The sequence below is a fragment of the Acomys russatus genome, chromosome 29 (genome assembly GCF_903995435.1).
Source record: "Acomys russatus chromosome 29, mAcoRus1.1, whole genome shotgun sequence".
Taxonomy (NCBI): domain Eukaryota; kingdom Metazoa; phylum Chordata; class Mammalia; order Rodentia; family Muridae; genus Acomys; species Acomys russatus.
The window spans coordinates 5,606,606-5,623,752 of NC_067165.1; the positions used below are offsets into that span (position 1 = coordinate 5,606,606).

The 17,147-nt window shown below is 51.1% G+C and overlaps 1 protein-coding gene across 4 annotated transcripts; it reads left to right on the forward strand.

Annotated features, from left to right (window-relative positions):
* The first annotated feature begins 1,338 nt into the window (after positions 1-1,338).
* LOC127211620 (NADH-cytochrome b5 reductase-like) lies at positions 1,339-16,893 on the forward strand. 4 transcript variants are annotated; one of them, XM_051171620.1, is made up of 8 exons: positions 1,339-1,679; positions 4,073-4,221; positions 5,542-5,629; positions 8,904-9,008; positions 12,114-12,328; positions 12,665-12,695; positions 14,582-14,676; positions 15,402-16,893. In XM_051171620.1, exons 1-8 carry the CDS (start codon positions 1,482-1,484, stop codon positions 15,556-15,558), a joined length of 1,038 nt encoding a protein of 345 aa, XP_051027577.1. In that variant the 5' UTR covers positions 1,339-1,481; the 3' UTR covers positions 15,559-16,893. The 4 variants fall into 4 exon arrangements, with proteins under 4 accessions (XP_051027577.1, XP_051027575.1, XP_051027574.1 ...); XM_051171618.1 differs by lacking the exons at positions 12,665-12,695; positions 14,582-14,676 and having other exon boundaries at positions 12,177-12,317; positions 15,441-16,893; XM_051171617.1 differs by lacking the exons at positions 12,665-12,695; positions 14,582-14,676 and having other exon boundaries at positions 1,341-1,679; positions 12,114-12,317; positions 15,441-16,893.
* Positions 16,894-17,147: the final 254 nt, after the last annotated feature.

Genomic DNA, 17,147 nt, shown 5'->3' on the forward strand with positions numbered 1-17,147 from the left:
GCTCCTGGAGCAGTTGCCTGACATGTAGTATATGCTTACAAATAAATACATATTAAAACAAATAAGGCTGCTTGGTAGTGACAAGGGGACACTTGGGAAGGGTCTCTGAGGGAGGTGACCTTTCAGTTAAGGGCAGAAGAGTATAAAGAAAGGCATCCAGGCCAAGGCTGCAACAGGAATTATGCCATGTCTTTAAAAGTGTGGGGCTGGAGAGATGGCTCAGTGGCTAAGAGCACTGGCTGCCCTTCCAGAGGTCCTGAGTTCAGTTCCCAGCAACCACATGGTGACTCACAACCATCTATAATGAGATCAAATGCCCTCTTCTGGCCTGCAGGTGTACATGCAAATAGAGCACTCATATACATAAATAATAAATTTTTAAAAATGTGATTGATGTGGCCAACATCTCTACCAATTTCCAAAATAGCTGAGACGATAGGACTGTTTAAACCCCACAAAGGAGGCACATATAAGGCAAAGGACAGTATGACTAGCACTAGACAGGAGTTTACAGTGAACAAAAAAGCATTTTCACGTGCTTCATTTTAATATACCCTTCCCCAAACCCAGAGAGTGACTGGCATAAAGAGAGGCCTCAGTCACTCATGTTCCTGATACATAGCATGCTGTAAAGATGGATTGATTGGATGGATGCAGCACCATGCTAGGTCTTTTTTTTTTTTTTTTTTTTTTTCAAGACAAGGTTTCTCTGTGTAGCCTTGGCTGTCCTGGACTAACTTTGGAGACCAGGCTAGCCTTGAACTTACAGCGACCCGCCTGCCTCTGCCTCCTGAGTGCTGGGATTAAAGATGTGCGCCACCACCACCACCCGGCTAATCCGTGCTAGGTCTTAACAGGGACAGGGACCATGTCCTGTTCACTTCTGTGGCATTCCAGCACCTAATCCTGTGCCCAGCTCCCAGACCACAGGGTGAGCACTCACCAGTCAGGAGGAGCTTCCTGTATGCCAGCTCTGACAGGAGACTGCAGAAAAAGCAAGACATCAACCTTGTTCTCACTGGTGCCCTGCCCTCAGAAGTATACTGACCTCACAGAGCTCCCTGCACAGTAGAAAAGGGTTTCTGGGGGGGGGGGGGAGCTAGAGAGATGGCTCAGTGGTTAAGAGCATAGACTGCTCTTCCAGAGGTCATGAGTTCAATTCCTAGCAACCACATGGTGGCTCAAAACCATCTCTAATATGATCTGATGCATACTGTATACATAATAATAAATCAAATTTTTTTTAAAAAGTAAAGGGTTTCTGAAGCCAAATCCCCTTTTCTGCTGAGATTTATTTCACACACATAACCCCACCCCCCAATAATTGTAAGTAGTGTGTCCATCTGACAGCAGATCTCTGGTTAAACCATCCCTGTCCCTGTAACCTGGCAGGCCTTGGGGAGGACAGAGCTAACCCCTGTGTTTTCCTCCCAGGCTGACAGTGAAGGAGAGCCTGGCCCACTCCACTTGTCCCAGTGATCATGGATCTGAAGGAGGACAGTGATGCCAAAGCGTGGCTGCAGTTGAAGCCTGTGGCGCCCCTGCCCTCCCAGTGCTGCGGCAGTGGCTGTTCACCCTGTGTGTTTGACCTCTATTACCGAGACCTGGAGCGATGGGAGACAGCCCAAGCCAGAAACGACAGGAGCCTGCTGAGTGGGAAGCAGCCACCTGAGACCCGGGTGAGGAGTCCAGAGTGGCAACATCTGTCCTCCCTGCCCTGCCCAGGGCGCCTGCTGTGGGCAGCCTTCCTTAACTAGACAATGGAGAGAAAGAAGCAGTCGTAATGGAAGCAGACAGATCCGGGGAGCAAGGTCCAGACCTGAAACCAGCCTACTAGCTATATGCATTTAGTCTTTTGCCCTCTTGAAGCCTTAATTTCCCCATCTGTAAAATGGGTCACGTTATGTTTGTTTGTTTTTCTTTGTTGTTTGGTTGGTTTGGTTTTTCGAGACAGGGTTTCTCTGGGTAGCCTTGGATGTCCTGGAACTCGCTCTGTAGACCGGCTGGCCTCGAACTCACAGAGATCTGCCTGCCTCTGCCTCCCAAGGGCTGGGATCAAAGTCTTGCACCACCAGCATCCAACTGGACCAAGTTATTTGTAATGTTTAGCAAGAACCTAATAATTATTTCACCCAACAGATATCCACTGAGTACCTGTTATACACCAGGCCCTGTAAGCCACTGAGGAAAGTGAGCAAGGCATAGTCCTTGTCCTCAAAAAGCACACTAACATGGTATTACACGGCCAGGTAAATAAGGTGCTGTGGTTACTAAGTTTTCTCCGGTGCTTACTGACTTTCTTGTCCCTTCCCAACTCCTAAAGAACTTCATACATTTCACAGTAGTTATATGTTCAGTATGCAGTGCCTATAATCACCTTTAAAGTGACATTGCGATGTTTGGTTAATCTTACAAAACACCATTTACCCCCTTTGGGGTTTTGAGACAGGGTTTCTCTGCATAGCCCTGGCTGTCCTGGAATTCACTCTGTTGACCAGGCTGGCCTTAAATTCAGAAATCCACCTGCCTCTGCCTCCTGAGTACTAGGATCAAAGGCGTGTGTCCACACTACCTGGACAAAACAGCTTATTTCAATCTAATAATTTTATCTTGTAAATTGTGATTAATAACAATATATTAATTCACATAGCAATTTACATTTTATGAAATGCATATTCAAAAATAGGCATGGTCACACACATATATATAGATATACACATATATGTGTGCGTGTGTATGTGTATATATATCTTGACCAAGTAGTGAGTAAGGTCAGTCTGAGCTATGAGAGAGAGAACAAGCAAGCTTTATAGTAGCCATGGTATCAAAGAAGACTTCCTACAGGAAACACGGGGCGAGGGGAGGAGAGGTTGGGATGGGAAGGGCCAAGACCTGAGATCCAGAGGACATGAGTCCCTGCTCATGGCTGACTTTGGACAACAAACCATTAGGTTTGGAGTAGGGACTGCTCAGGCCATGCTCGTCTGCAGCAGCCTTTTTCTGTGTACACTCACAGCTTCTGTGGTGTCTGTCACAGATGTCAGGCAGGCCCCATACTGCGACTGTCTGTGACTCTGTAATTCCTACTTCCCCAAAGGAAGTACCCTAATCAGGACTACTTATTATGGAGGCTGAGCTTTGCCTCTTCTCCTGCCTCCTGGGAGTCACACAACCTGACTGCCAGCGTGCATTGTGGGCTACTCACCAACCACATGACGTGGGGCCCCTCTTTTCTCTCCGAAGCCTATAAGAGGGAACCCCTGCTTAGCCTCATGGGCCTGAGCTGTATTTGGAATCTCCACCATATTCTGTCTCTGGTGTTAATAAATCTGTTCCCAAAAGGGCAGCCCACCCCAGTGTGCCTCCTGAAATCCGAAAACCTGGGGGGCTGGAGAGATGGCTCAGCAGTTAAGAGCACCAACTGCTCTTCCAGAGGTCCTGAGTTCAATTCCCAGCAACCACATGGTGGCTCACAACCTTCTATAATGTGATCTGATGCCCTCCTCTGGCCTACAGATATACCTGCAGGCAGAGCACTGTATATATAATAAAAAAAAAAAAAAAACCAAACAAACAAAAAACAAAACAAACAAACAAACAAAAAAACAACCTGGGGGCTTGAGGCCTCAGTTTCCCCATATATGATACAAGGCTGTTGGGTTGGATCACCCCTAAGGCTCCATCAGTCCTTCAGCTCTCCAGATCTGGAAGTTATCAAACCTGAAGGGTGAGCAGGGTTCGGCACCGGAGTGTTTTGTATAGAGGATACAATAAAGACCTCGAGGTGGGCAGGGACAGGTGGCCTTGGTCTAGCGTCTGTTCTGTGGGATAAAATGAAGCTTGTGGCTGCCCACGGCTCCTCTGAGTAGGCTAATGAGCCTGTGCTTAGCCTTGCAGTTGTGGAGAGCTACAGACAGCTTCAAAGAAGAGGAAGCTCCACATTCAATACTGTAGATCAAGGGGAGCAAGGGCCAACTCTGTCACGTCAGGAGATGGCTCTCATCGGGGGAAGTAGCAAGGATGTGTGTCCCTTGGGTCTGATCTCTAGAGGTCACGTCTCTTCCCGTTGCAGGGCTGTTCTACCAAGCTGAGTCCAGAGACCTTCCTGGCCTTCCACATCAGCACCTTGGAGAAGGTCACCAAGGACACCTATCTTGTCCGGTTTACACTAGCTGGACACAGTCAGCTCGGCCTGCATCCTGGGCAGCACCTCGTCCTACGGTACACACAGGTAGTGGGGGGACCAGTGTCTGCTGCCCTGCTTTATTACGGACCAGCCGAGTAGCCTGGGGCAGCTTGCTTGACCTTTCTTAAGCCCTTGTTCGCCTTCCTCAGGATGGACACAGTAGCAAGGAGTCCTCAGCATGGAGCTCAGTAATATGTGCTTTTGTGATACATAACACCAGTACTTTAATAGCACTTTCTGGCCAAGGCACAGCTCTGTCTACTCACATCAACAGAATCATTTAGCATTCAAACTCTCTTAGCATTGCATTCTGCATTTGGTTTTTGGTTGTTTTGGTTTGGTTTGGTTTGGTTTGGTCTGGTCTTTTTGAGATTTACTTATTTGTATTTTATGCATATACGTGTGTGCTTGAGTGTATGTATGTGCGTCATGTGTGCAGTATTCAAGGTCAGAAGAAGGTGTCAGGCCTTCTGAAATTGGTTACAGGCGGTTATGATCCAGCCAATATAGGTGGAGACCCAAATGGAGGTTCTCTGCAAGAGCGCCAAGTGCTCTTAACCTCGGAGCCATTTCTCCAGCCCTCGGTTATGACTTTAAATGAACTTACGTCTATGGTATGCCTGGAACACAACAGGCATTGGTACCTCATAGCTCTTCTCAGGACTCAGGATTGCTCTCCTGACCCCGTTGTTAGCAACATTGTAAAGACAATGGGTACAGTGGCAGGGCTTTGGCCTCTGACCCCTTTGAGGACTCTTCCAGTTCTCATGCTTGCTGGTCTATGTTAGACTCATGAATCTTAGCAGCTGTTTTTTGGGTTTTTTGTTTGTTTTGTTTTGTTTTTTGGGGGGGTTTTCAAGACAGGGTTTCTCTGTGTAGCCTTGACTGTCCTAGACTCACTTTTTAGACCAGGCTGGCCTCGAACTCACAGCGATCTGCCTGCCTCTGCCTCCGGAGTGCTGGGATTTAGCAGCTGTTTTTATCTGTATCATTTTGTATCGGCGAAGGAAACCACAGTAATGTCCCGCAAACCGCTCACATCATCAGTGCTCTTTGGCGTTCTATTCGGTCTGATCCCGGGGAAGTCACACAACCAGGACCTGAAGGGCCACTCCCCTGCTGTGTTACAGGAGGTGCCGCTGAGAGATTACATGGCCTGTACAGGTCTCACAAGCAGCATGGGTAGCGGTGAGCTCAGTGATCTTCCTTCTGCTGGTCCTCACCTGTCCCTCAGTGAGGACCTCTGGGAAGGACTGGAACCCACCTTCACGTCCATCAGCCTGGCAGAGGAGGTGCCTGATAGGAACTTGTTAAATGCCTGGCTACCTGACTGTCTGTGTGCTTCTCCTTCCCAGAGGTACAGTAGACGGCTTAGAAATTCAGAGAGCCTACACTCCCATCAGCCCTGTCAGTGCGGAAGGCTACTTTGAGGTTTTGATCAAGGTGAGTTGATTCTTGTTGAGGATTCTGCAAGGTACTGTTGACTTGTCCCTCCCCCTCCGTCTTGACTCGGGTGGAGGGTTCCCATGTGTCAGCTGGCGTGAGAACTGGCTGACGTAAAGGAGCAATGCTTTATGGGGGGGGGCTCGCTCTTCTCCTTTTCCGTGGAGAGTGCTGCTGGGCGTTTGACAGAAAACATGTTATTGGGGATTTTAGGAAAGCTCTGCCTTATCCTGTTTTATATACTGGTGGGAAAAGAAGTGGGGAGCAAGTCCCTGTACCCGTGTGTGCTGGTACAGGGATCCAGCCTGACCTGGAGGGACCCCGCCAGGACACTGATCAGATCGATGCAGCACAGCAAGATGCTAGTCATGACAGAGGTGGCCCCGGCCAGCTCACGGTGAGTGGCATACAAGGAACTCAGGCCCAGCTTCCTGGGAGATGCTGTGTGTTTGAGGGCTGAGGAGCAAGAGAGCTGCGTGAGGAAGGCTCCGAGAACCTGGGAGCAGCAAGGCAGAAGAAGCTGGGACTGGAAAAGGCATGCATCCAGGCACAGAAGGGGGCAGGACACAGGAGAGAAAACTGGGCATAAGAACCCCACAGACAGGGCTAAGCTGACGCCCTCTCTCTGGGAGGTGGGCCTCAAAGGAGGAGTGTGGCCTGATGGTGGCAGAGAGTGAATGGCGTTGAGGCCTGAAAGTGCTGCTAGCCAGATGCAGGAAAGGGTGACAGGAAACAGGGCTAGGAACTCTCTTCAGCCCAAGTGGTGGAAGAAGAGGATGCCGTGGGATAGCTGGGCTGGTGGAAGAGTCATCAGGGATGAGTGAAATGGGTTGGGTACAAAATGCCCTGGAGACCCAAAATCTAAGCAGTAAATTACAGACATGGAGGCCCAGGGTGAAGAAACTAAAGAGGTTGCTTTCTGTGACGCTCTGGCATTTGACTTAGAGCAAGTGCACCTTCGCGTGAGCACATCCAGCCTCTCACCACACCATCCTGTCATCTACAAAGTTCATGCTCCAGGACAAGTGACTCAACAAACAAACAAACCAAAAATACTAATAATGTTTTAAAATACATTTGCGATTTTGTGTCAGGCCACTTTCATGGTATCCTTAGCAGCCTGTGGCCATGGACACACATGCCCGCAAATGAAAGCATTTCCCTCATGGAATCGGAAGGAGCTTCAGTACTGAAGAATAGCTCTGACATCCAAGCCTCCTCCTTCCTTGGCTGTCAGTATCCCAACTCACTGTCAGCTGGCTGCAGCCAGGGAGGACCCAGGCTGGAAGGTGGAGGAAGGAGTGCTCTGGGTGAGCAAGCCCCTGACTCCGAGGCCTAGGGCCTTTGGGCCCCTGCTTTCCTGCCCGCCTGCAGAGCCTGAGTGTTTAGCCCTCCCCCACATAAGCCTGGACGAGCTCCCTTCTGCACGCTCCTGTTTGTCTGGGAGATTCCACAAATCCTCTCCAAATGGCCTGCTTCCTGCGCTGCTTGTCTAGGGCGCTTCTGCTGAGAGGATAAGCCTGGAGACAGTCCTCCAGAGCAGCTGGGTCCCTCCCAGCTGCACGGCTCATCTTCTCCTTCAGAGAGGCATCTCATTATCCCTAAGCCACTGGCTGGGAAGGGCTGAAAATATCTTTGCAAATTGGGGAGGCAGTGGGAATTTGTGGGTGGTTTTTCCCTAAGGAGGGCTCTTTCTTCAGGCTTCCCCTAAGCCCTGGTTACGCTGCCTGTGACTCTGTTCTCATTTCAACCATGACCCCAGAAAGATCATATCATCCCCACCTTACCAGTGGCAAAACTGAAGCTTAAAAGCCTCTTGGACAGTAGGAGGAAAGCTATGTTAGTTTTTGTTGAACATTGCTTCAAACTAGGCTCTCTGTGGCAGAATGTTTTCTTTGGTGTTGTCTGCATCACAGGGCTGCTTATAGCCATAACTAGGGTTTTGTTTGTTTTGTTTTATGTGTATGGACAGTAGTAAGCCAACACACAGGTGCTAGGAATCGAACCCAGGTCCTCTGGCAGGGCAGACAGAGCTCTTAACTGCTGAGCCATCTCTCTAGCCCCTATAGCTGGGGTTCTTACTTTCCCCAAATTGGGCCCAGAAACCAAAATGTGCTCCCATGCAGCTTCCAGTAAAAACCCTCCCTCCCAGGTGAGCAGGGATGTCCTGTGCCTCATGCAGATAGTCTCAGAGGTAGCCGTGGGCACCTGAAGGGAGGTCTGACCACTAAACTCTCTCCTTCCAGTTTTGTCTCTCACTGTTTCCCCTGACTCTACCACTCCATGGCCATCTGTTCATCCCAAGAGAACATCTGGCATCCTGTGCCCTTGACCGTGCTGCTGCAAATGCCAAAGTCATCTTTGCTTGTCTCCCCAACCCCTGTCCAACCTTCAGTGTCTCCACCTCCAAGAAGCCAGCCTTGCTTTACTCCGTGGGCTCAGGCTTTCTCCTCACAGACTGTGAGGCTTTCTCTACCTTGTTTTTGTCTGAGCTGTGTATATACATCCCTCCTATATTTTGAGGCCTTTTAGAGGAGGCCTGCCTGAATACATTAACTGATTGGAATAATTATTGCTGAATGTTCATGGTTCAGGCAGGGGACTTGTTGATGTTTCAGGTCCAACTGCGTGCCCTGCTAACCCCAGCACGGTGCTCAGAACAGAGCAGATAGGCAGTGTAAACAGCTCACCCACTTAGTCATCCCAGCAGGAGGTGGTATAGAATGAGCCAGAGACTGCAAACTGAATCCAGCATACAAATGTGCTTGGCTCCAGCCTGCCCAGGATCGCAGAATTCTGAGTTTATCGCTGGCATTTCAGAAGTGGGAGGGTTTTCAGTAAAAACGTGGATCACCTTCATCTCCTGGAAGACCCCTGAGATCTGGCGACATCTGCACACTAACTACAGACTAGCGCCTGCGAAGTTGCTTCCCCTGGTAGAGACACTGCTGTCTTCCTGAGCCTGGCTGTTAGCTGCCTTTAGTCACTACCCAGGTCTTTGTCCAGCTGCGCTCCCTGCACAGTCCCCTCGGGCATCCGGATGTGAGACCTCTGAAGTTGGGAGGTCCACTGGAGCCCATCGCAGCCTTACCATCCACCGTGTATAGTAGATGCCAGTGCGGATTAATAGCTCCAACACGTGGGGTGCACAGGAAGGCAAGCTGAGAGTCCCCCAGAGACACTGAGCACGCAGAAGGAGATCTAAGTGTTAGCGAGGGAGGCTTGCACAGCGCCACACGCCTGTCCACCAACTGTTGCCTGTGTTTGCTTCAAGTGCTATCGGATGGGGCTGATGTCCCGGTACGTGGAGTCCTGGAGACCAGGAGACACAGCTTTCTGGCGAGGGCCTTTCGGAAGCTTCTTATATGAACCAAACAAGGTCAGTGCCAGCGCCTGCAGTCCTGAGGAGCTTACCCAGGCTGTCCTCCAGGCCGTGAGTCCCCTGTTTCAGGCTAACAGTTCAACCCATTCCCCAGAGTGGTGCTGGCCTTAGACAAGGAAGGAGATAGAGAAGCCCGGATAACAGAACTGACCACTTACTTACTCCAAAGCTGTTGATGGCTGCCTGTGCCACAGGAAGTCAGCCTTCAGAGCTGGCCCTCTGACACTCAGGTACTGTTCCAGCCGCACCTTCTGCTCAGGAGGCTGAACACAGCCCACACTCACTGCTGGGAGCTGAGAACTTCTTTACTGGAAGACTCTCACCTCATCTGCATAGGAGGCTTGGCTCTCTGTCCAGCTTTCCCAAAGAGAACTGGCCATTTCTCATCGGCTGCCTCATGCCTGGGAAGAGGTCCAGTCATATGTAGCGTGAGTCTTGAGAATCCTTTGACCCAGCAATTCCATTTCTGGAAGTCTGTTATAGAGAGAAAAAACAAACCCAAACGATTCTTCTTTCGCGTGTGTTGGTGGCATTTTATTTATAATAACAAAAGACTAGACTAGCCAACAAAGGGACCAGTTAAGTACACTGGATACAGGTGCTTCATAGAGCACCCTCCTAGATTCTGAAGTTATGTTTTTAATGTTGCTCTGTGTTATACTATAAGAGCAAGTAACAAGTACTTGGTATAAAATACACACCCAAGGCTGGGCGTAGTGGCGCACGCCTTTAATCCCAGCACTCGAGAGGCAGAGACAGGCGGATCGCTGTGAGTTTGAGGCCAGGCTGGTCCACAAAGCGAGTCCAGGATAACCAAGGCTGCACAGAGAGACCAAAAAAAAAAAAAACAAAACAAAACAACACAACAAAACAACAACAAAAGAAACACCTCATAGGGAAACTAACTTAAAATGCACAGAAAAAATTGTATATGGACAGTGTATGAAATATTAGCCAGTTGGGGGAGGGGAATTATGGGCAATTTTCATTTCATCATTATACTTTGCAAATTATCTAGAATGAACACCTATTACCTTTATAATTAGGAAAACAAAGCAAAGCCAAAACAAGTGGAAAAGAATGAATCATGCTTGCCCTGCCATTCTTTTTGTTTAATTTAAAAATAGCTTTTATTGTATTTTTCCCTTATTATAAATGCAAGACATGTTCGCTAACAAAAAAAAAAAAAATATCAGAAACAGACAAAAAGGAGCCCAAATGCACCTGCAAGCCATCTCCCCAGGGTGCCAGCCTCAATTCCCACTTCCCAACTCTCTCCCACACATACATGCAAATGCACACATGCACACACATACATGAGCATCATACAGCCCTGCCAGGGCTCGGATGTAGCTTAGTGTAGACCGCTTCCCTAACTCTTCTGAGGCCCTGGGCTCCATCCCAGTAAATATATACCCTCTTACATACTGCCGAACCCATCTGCAGTGCGTCCTCTGTGCAGGCTCTGGCTTTAACACTTGCCATGTGGTGCTCACTCAGCCTTCCCAGCAGCGCGCAGGTGATTCGTGCCTCCCACCCCCATTTTACACACACAGGTATATATGCTGTCACTCTCCAGCAGTGTTCTGGAACTGCCCATGCTCAGTTCTGCATTCGGTGTTCCCCTCATTCTGGGTTGTTACCCTCGAGAACAGGGTGTGGGTGTTGTTTCTTCTCCTGGCTTGGAGCAGATGACCCTCTCACCATTTTTCCTATGAGGGAGCCTCCCAGTGCCTGTGGCCTGCATCTTTGGGACACCAGAGGCCTCTGTTTCCTACCTACAGTCATTGGTAAGGGGCAAGGGTGGTGGCTCCCACATTCAGATTGGCCACCAAAGCTTTGCCAGAGCCTGCTCTGCTCCTTGAGAAAGCTCAAGTACCCACCCTCTGTGGGTGTCTCATTACACACAGATGTTAAATCAACCACAGAGACATCTGTCTGCACCATCATGCCACAGGCAGACACGAGCACCTGTCCAGGACGAGGCAGGTAGTATTTGCCAGTGTTGTATGAGGGAGGCACAAGGCACTAGGGGGACAGGAAAAGAGGAGCCCCTACCTCAGCCCTGCTCAGGGAAGGCTTCCGAGAACTTGACCTGAGCAAGAATGAGAGAAAGGGAGGGGTGACACAGGTAAAGACCCAGAGGCTGGAGGGACCGTGGTTGCAGAACAAGGTGACCTGGCCCCGGATCTCAGGCTTAATAAGGGGGAGAAACCTCAATTCTGTACCGGGTCTTTATGTTAGCTCATCTGGTCCTCATGGCAATTCTGAGATGGGAGCTATTTTAGGATAATGTTCTCATTATTGTTTCCCACCAGTGAAGAAATTGAGGTTCAGATAGGACAATGGCTTGCCCAGATCACATGGCTGGTATTTATACACACACAGAAGCCTAATCTCTGTGTGGGTCAGGAACTAGCCTTTAAGAAACTGACTTTGAGCCGGGCATAGTGGTGCACACCTTTAACCCCAGCACTCGGGAGGCAGAGGCGGGTAGATGTTGTGAGTTCAAGGCCAGCCTGGTCTACAGAGTGAGTTCCAGGACAGAGAAACCCTGTCTGGGGTGGGGAAGATAAAGAAAGAGAGTCTGAAAAGACCTGCCCTTTTTTAAGAGAGCTAGAAACAGGAAATGGTCTTGGGCAGGAACATACCTTACAGTGCCAGACTAGGCACATGTGTCACTTCATTTAATTCAGAGAAGAGAGGCTCCAGGTTCTAGACTGGGGCCCTGAGACCTTTGTAGAGCTCCCCAGGGTCCGAGGAGGCAATCCAGAGCAGGCTGGGATGGAGTTGGGAGGGGCAAGCCTTTGGTGGGAGAGGAAGTGGCTTTGTGAGCTTGTGAGCTCCTTGCCAGCTGTACGCTGCATCCTTGTAGGGAAGTGTTAAATGGCAGCCCTACAGACATTTGCTCTCTGGGAGCCTCGGGGTCCCATAATGTGTGTTCTGCAGTACTTACCTGGGGTGGAACATGGCAGAGAGGGGTGGGGCACTTGAGAACTTGAGAAAGGCATTGCTGCCCAGCTTAGGCAAGACCAAGAGAAGACTCAGTAGGGTGGTGGGTAAGACCCGACCGTCCACTGTACTGTCCATCCTACTCTCTAGTATGGTGAACTCCTCATGCTGGCAGCCGGCACAGGCCTGGCCCCTATGGTGCCTATCCTGCAGAGCATCACAGACAACGCAGATGATGAGACCTTCGTCACCTTGGTGGGCTGCTTCAAGACCTTCGAGGGCATCTACCTGAAGACCTTCCTCCAGGAACAGGCCAGGTTCTGGAACGTGCGAACCTTCTTTGTCCTCAGTCAGGTGAGTCCCAGGTGGGACTTCCTCCCCTAATCAGCTGCATCCCCTTTGTGCTGCCCTGAGGACTGGCTGTAGCCTCGATGCCCTGTGTGTATTAATAATCCCAGGTGCTCTGTGTGGAATGTAGGCATTACCAAGTCGTTCCTACAGAGGAGGAAGCTGGCTTAAAGAGCTGCTGGGCTGAGGGACATGCTAACGACCAGGGAGCCAGGACCAGACCCTGTGCTTCAAACTCCTGAGGATGCAGACAATGCGACCCGTGCTTCAAATTGCTGTCCCCTGGGCTCACTGTGCACTCGCATACTCCGTGAGGTGCTTAGCGTGAGCTTCCATCAAGACTGACTGGGCAGTGCCTTAGTAAGGTCCCTGCCACCTCCACCTGTTCCTCCACACAGCTGTGGAATGGCTGCTGTCAGACTCTGAGCTGTCAACTCTTCAGCTGGAAGCCACCCCGTGTCCTGCTTCCTGTGTCCCCCTCCCCCAATTCTTGCCATAGCATGTACATCTCAAGCCAGGCCTTCCATTACCGTTGTCAGTCTGCTTTCTAGAGGGTCTAATTTTACTACTTCCTGTACTCCCTGGGTTGGGGTTCCCTGCTGCCCCCCTCCCCACTTCCTTAGTTCTGTACTTCAGTGCCACCTCCTCGGTTTCCTTTTTGAGACCATTCTGGATGGTCTCCGACAGCTTATATGATCCCCAACCGTATGACTGGAGCCTTGTGGAGACAGAGTCTACAGACCTGTCCATGGTGGAAGGCTCTTTGACGTGCACATGGGAGGTCTGTTTGGTGATCATTAACAGCAGCAGGACATTCCCAAGGCAGAGCATGAAACAGGTGGCTTGTGTGCAGCCGAGGGGATGAGGGAAGGCCACAGGCCAACAGCATAGTGGCCCTGCAAAAGCCTGGGCCAGGAAGAGGACAGGACACAGGACCCTGGCTGCTGGCTAGCCCTCTTTCCCTCTATCCTCAAGGATGAGATGCCAGGGACACAAACGGAGGTGAGAGCTTCCTGGCCCCGGGGCACTCACCTGTCTACAGCTGGTCACAGCTGGCTGTCTTGGTGGCCTTCAGTGGCTGGTAAAGACCATGAGAGAAGCAGCTCAAGAAAGAAAGTATTTCAGCTTTCAGCTGTGGTCCATCCACAGTGGAAGTCATGGCAGAAACTCAACCTGAAAACAGAAAGCAGAGACCATGAAGGAATGCTCTTTCCTGGCTTGTTCAGCTTGCTTTCTTATATAGCCCAGGGCCCCTGCTCAGGGATGGCACCAGCCACATTAGTCATCAACTAGGAAAATGAGCCAGCACTATGGTACATATCCTTTCTTTTCTCACCACCCCCGTCTTTCTTTCTTTCTTTCTTTCTTTCTTTCTTTCTTTCTTCCTTTCCTTTTCTTTTGAGACAGGGTTTCTCTTATATTCCTGGCTGTCCTGGACTCACTCTGTAGACTAGGCTGGCCTCGAACTCACAGAAATTTGCCTGCCTCTGCCTCCCAAGTGCTGGAATTACAGGCGTGCACCACCATTCCCGGTTTTTTTGGTGGGGTTTTTTGACATAACATTTTGATGGTGCACACCCAGCTTTTGAGAGGCTGAAGTGTTGAGGTCAGCCTGGTCCACATAGCGAGTTCTAGGCCAGCCAAAGCAATACATAGTGAGACCCTGTGGGGGGGCGGGCAGGGGGGGGGAGGGAATGCTCCACAGGTGTGCCTATAGGCCAGTCTGATAGAGGCATTTTCTCAACTGAGAGTCCTTCTCAGATGACTCCAGCTTGCATCAAATCGACAAAAACTGATCAGGATCCTGCTGGTCTTTGAACATGTCTCCGTGCAGCATTCATAGCGTTTCAGCCCTTACTACAGTCTCATGGAGTTTGTACTGCCATCCCACCTCTTTTACAGATGTGGAACTGTGGTAACAGCAACAGAGAGCTGGGTACCAGCCTGGTTGATCCTACACAGAGCAATTCTCTTAGTGCCTGTCAGCATAGTACACATACATGCTGGCCAGCAGGGAGGGCAAATGGGGTCAGGAATGCTGCACAGAAGGTAGCATTTGAGCCTGGCCCAGAAAGTCATGTTAAGGTTCGTGTTCGGCCCTCCCAGGCTTTGATGATGCTAGATGCTGAAGGTTGGCAGGAAATGGGCTTGCTGGCTTGATAGCAGGAGTAAGTGGTAGCTCCACTCACACCCATGTACTTGACTCAGGTTGCCCCTCTCTCTGCCCGAGCCTGGCAACAGGTCTCTCCACTCCTTCCACTTCCTGCCAGCTTGTCCTTCATTCTGCACTGGCTCCCACTGGCCTCAGGCCTTCCCAAGCTCAGTGGCCTGTTGACCTTGCCAGCTCCATCTCCTGTCCTGTCCTGCCTTCCCCAATCCTCTGTCCTGCTGCCACTGAGCTTGCAGGTACAACTGTGCTACACTCTTCTGGCAGCTAGCCTTTGTCCTTGCTGACCCCTGCCAGGTCCCCTTTCCCAATGCCTACCTGGATCTGCCAAGGGGGGTGTCCATCCTGCAGGCCCAGAGCCCGGGGTGGTGCTAGTGTCCTGCTGTCATAGCCCTGCTTCTGCCACCACAGCACCTACCTACCTATCATTTAAGGGGCTCTACCACACCTGAGGAGTAACCAGCCTCGGTGCATCTTGGGGTGCACAATTTGGGTAGGACCAGTGGATCCAACAGGTTGGGGAGAATTGGGAAGGAGAAATGAGGCCAATGGGGCATGCTGGCTCTGCCCTCAAGGTTCCACCAGGTAGGGAGGGCATTTGGAGGAGCATAGGGAAATCCAGGTCACCAGAGAGTACCCCTTGACAGCACTAGAGGACCTGGAAGTCATCCAGACTTCTTGAGGCAAGGCTACAAGGCCTGAAGGCACATGAGACACTAGGAGCCCCTGTTCCTCAGGCCTCCACAGGGCTGTGTTTACTGTGGCCGGCAGCGCCATGGCCTCCGTAGCCTTGGCCTTCATCACATAGCTCAGAGACTAGTATCTGAGCATGGCGGTGGCAGTTGAGTTAGGAGCATCTTCTGGTGAAGGGTTTCTCCCATTTCCCACAGTGGCAGAAAAGAGCTGGCTGGACGAACACCAAGAACTGCCAGGAGTCGTCATTGCTCTTCTTATCTTCCCAGGAGGCCTCCCCAGAGCAGCTTCCCTGGAGCTACCGTGACAAGACCCGCTTTGGCCGCCTGGGCCAGGAGCTGGTCGATGAGCTGGTGGCCTGCTGCCGACGGAAGCCATTTACATTAGTCTGTGGCTCAGCTGCATTTACCGAGGACATGGCGAGGTGCTTGCTGTCTGCTGGCCTGACTGAGGACTCCTACTTCCTCTTCTAGCCCCAGCCATAGACCTTACAGCAGGGGCACAGGAGGGAGCCCAGCCCCACTGCTGACTTGCCCAGAGACCTTGGGCAAATGTCATCACCTTGGGAACTCCTTCCTGTCTGCCACATCCTGGTGTATGGAGGGAGAGCAGCAGCTAGCCCGGGGAGCCAGGGAAGAGGACTCCAAGGGAGTCAAGCAAATGGAGTCCTGCTGAGCTCAGGCTGCCTGGGGGCTGGACGGGACAAGGGATGAGGAGCCTCTCATCCTTCGAGGGCCCAGGAAGAGCTTAGAGCTCTTCAGAGGACCTTGACTTCTGAGCCTCCTGTGGAGGTAAACCTGACTTCTAAGGGCTTTGGGTCTATGACCTGACCATAGAGCAGGGCACTGCCCAGGCTCATCTCTGTCTACGCCATGTCTACCCTGCCACAGTCAGCCTCACTCTCAGTCTGTCTTTTCTGGCTCAGGAGGCCAGCTCAGAGTTCTTTCCCACAAAAGAAGAGGAACAGAGGCAAATGCCCCTCCCTCCTGCAGGCAGCCACATAGCCGGTGCCTTCAGCTCGGTGCCCTGGCGACGGTTGCTATGGAGATCTAAAGATAGAGCAGGAGTCAGGAGACCTGGGTCCCTCTCCCAGATCTGCCCACTGAGTGGCTGCTGATCCAGGTCCACCCAGCCCCCACCTCCGCCTCCTCCATCCTGCACGGGGCATGCCCTCTCCAGGGAACTCGCTGCCCCGGGCATCACGTTGACTTAATGAATTCTGCTTTCTGCAGCCTGGGCCCCAGTGTGCTGTGCCAGCACAGGCTGGATACAGGCAACCCCAGACTTCTAACGCTCAGCAATGGATGCTTGGCAGTGGAATGTTAGAAGCCGAGAGGCAGAAGCCTGAGGATTAGACATTTCTAACTGTGGTGTTGCGATGTTCCCAGCAGAGCAGAGCTCAGATGCCAGAAAGCCCTGTCCAGCAGATTCATTGTACAAACAGGGAAATCAAGGCCCCATAGCAGCTCACTCAAGGTGAATGGCAGAGGCCGCCATAGAAGTCTACCATCTCACCCCTGCTCATGGAGTGCATGCTTTTCAAACTGGGCTTCACGGGATGCTGGGAAGCTTGCCTGCGTGGCAGCGCTAAAGGGTGGCTGCAGGAATCCCAGGTCCCTTCAATCACAGCAGGTCTGCTTTCACCTCATCCTCATACTGGGGCCTGGAGGAATTTTTCAGAAAAGACTTTTCTATCCCACCCTGAAAAATTCCCAAGAAATAAATTCCCTGTTCACTACACAGTTATGGTGAGCAGCTGCGTGAGGGGACGTGTTCATGCTGAGCCTCAGGCTAAGGGACCTGTTGAGGTTTTACAGGGCGTTAGGTGTGACTTCTCAGAGCCAGGTGTCATGAGCAAGTGAAGGCTCCATAAACATAAGTCGAGACACTTGGTTTCGTTTGGCCCAGGTCCTCAACCTTCTCTGAGTCAGTTTTCCCTAAGTCTTGCGCCTAGCACAGTGTGACAAGCCTGAGGG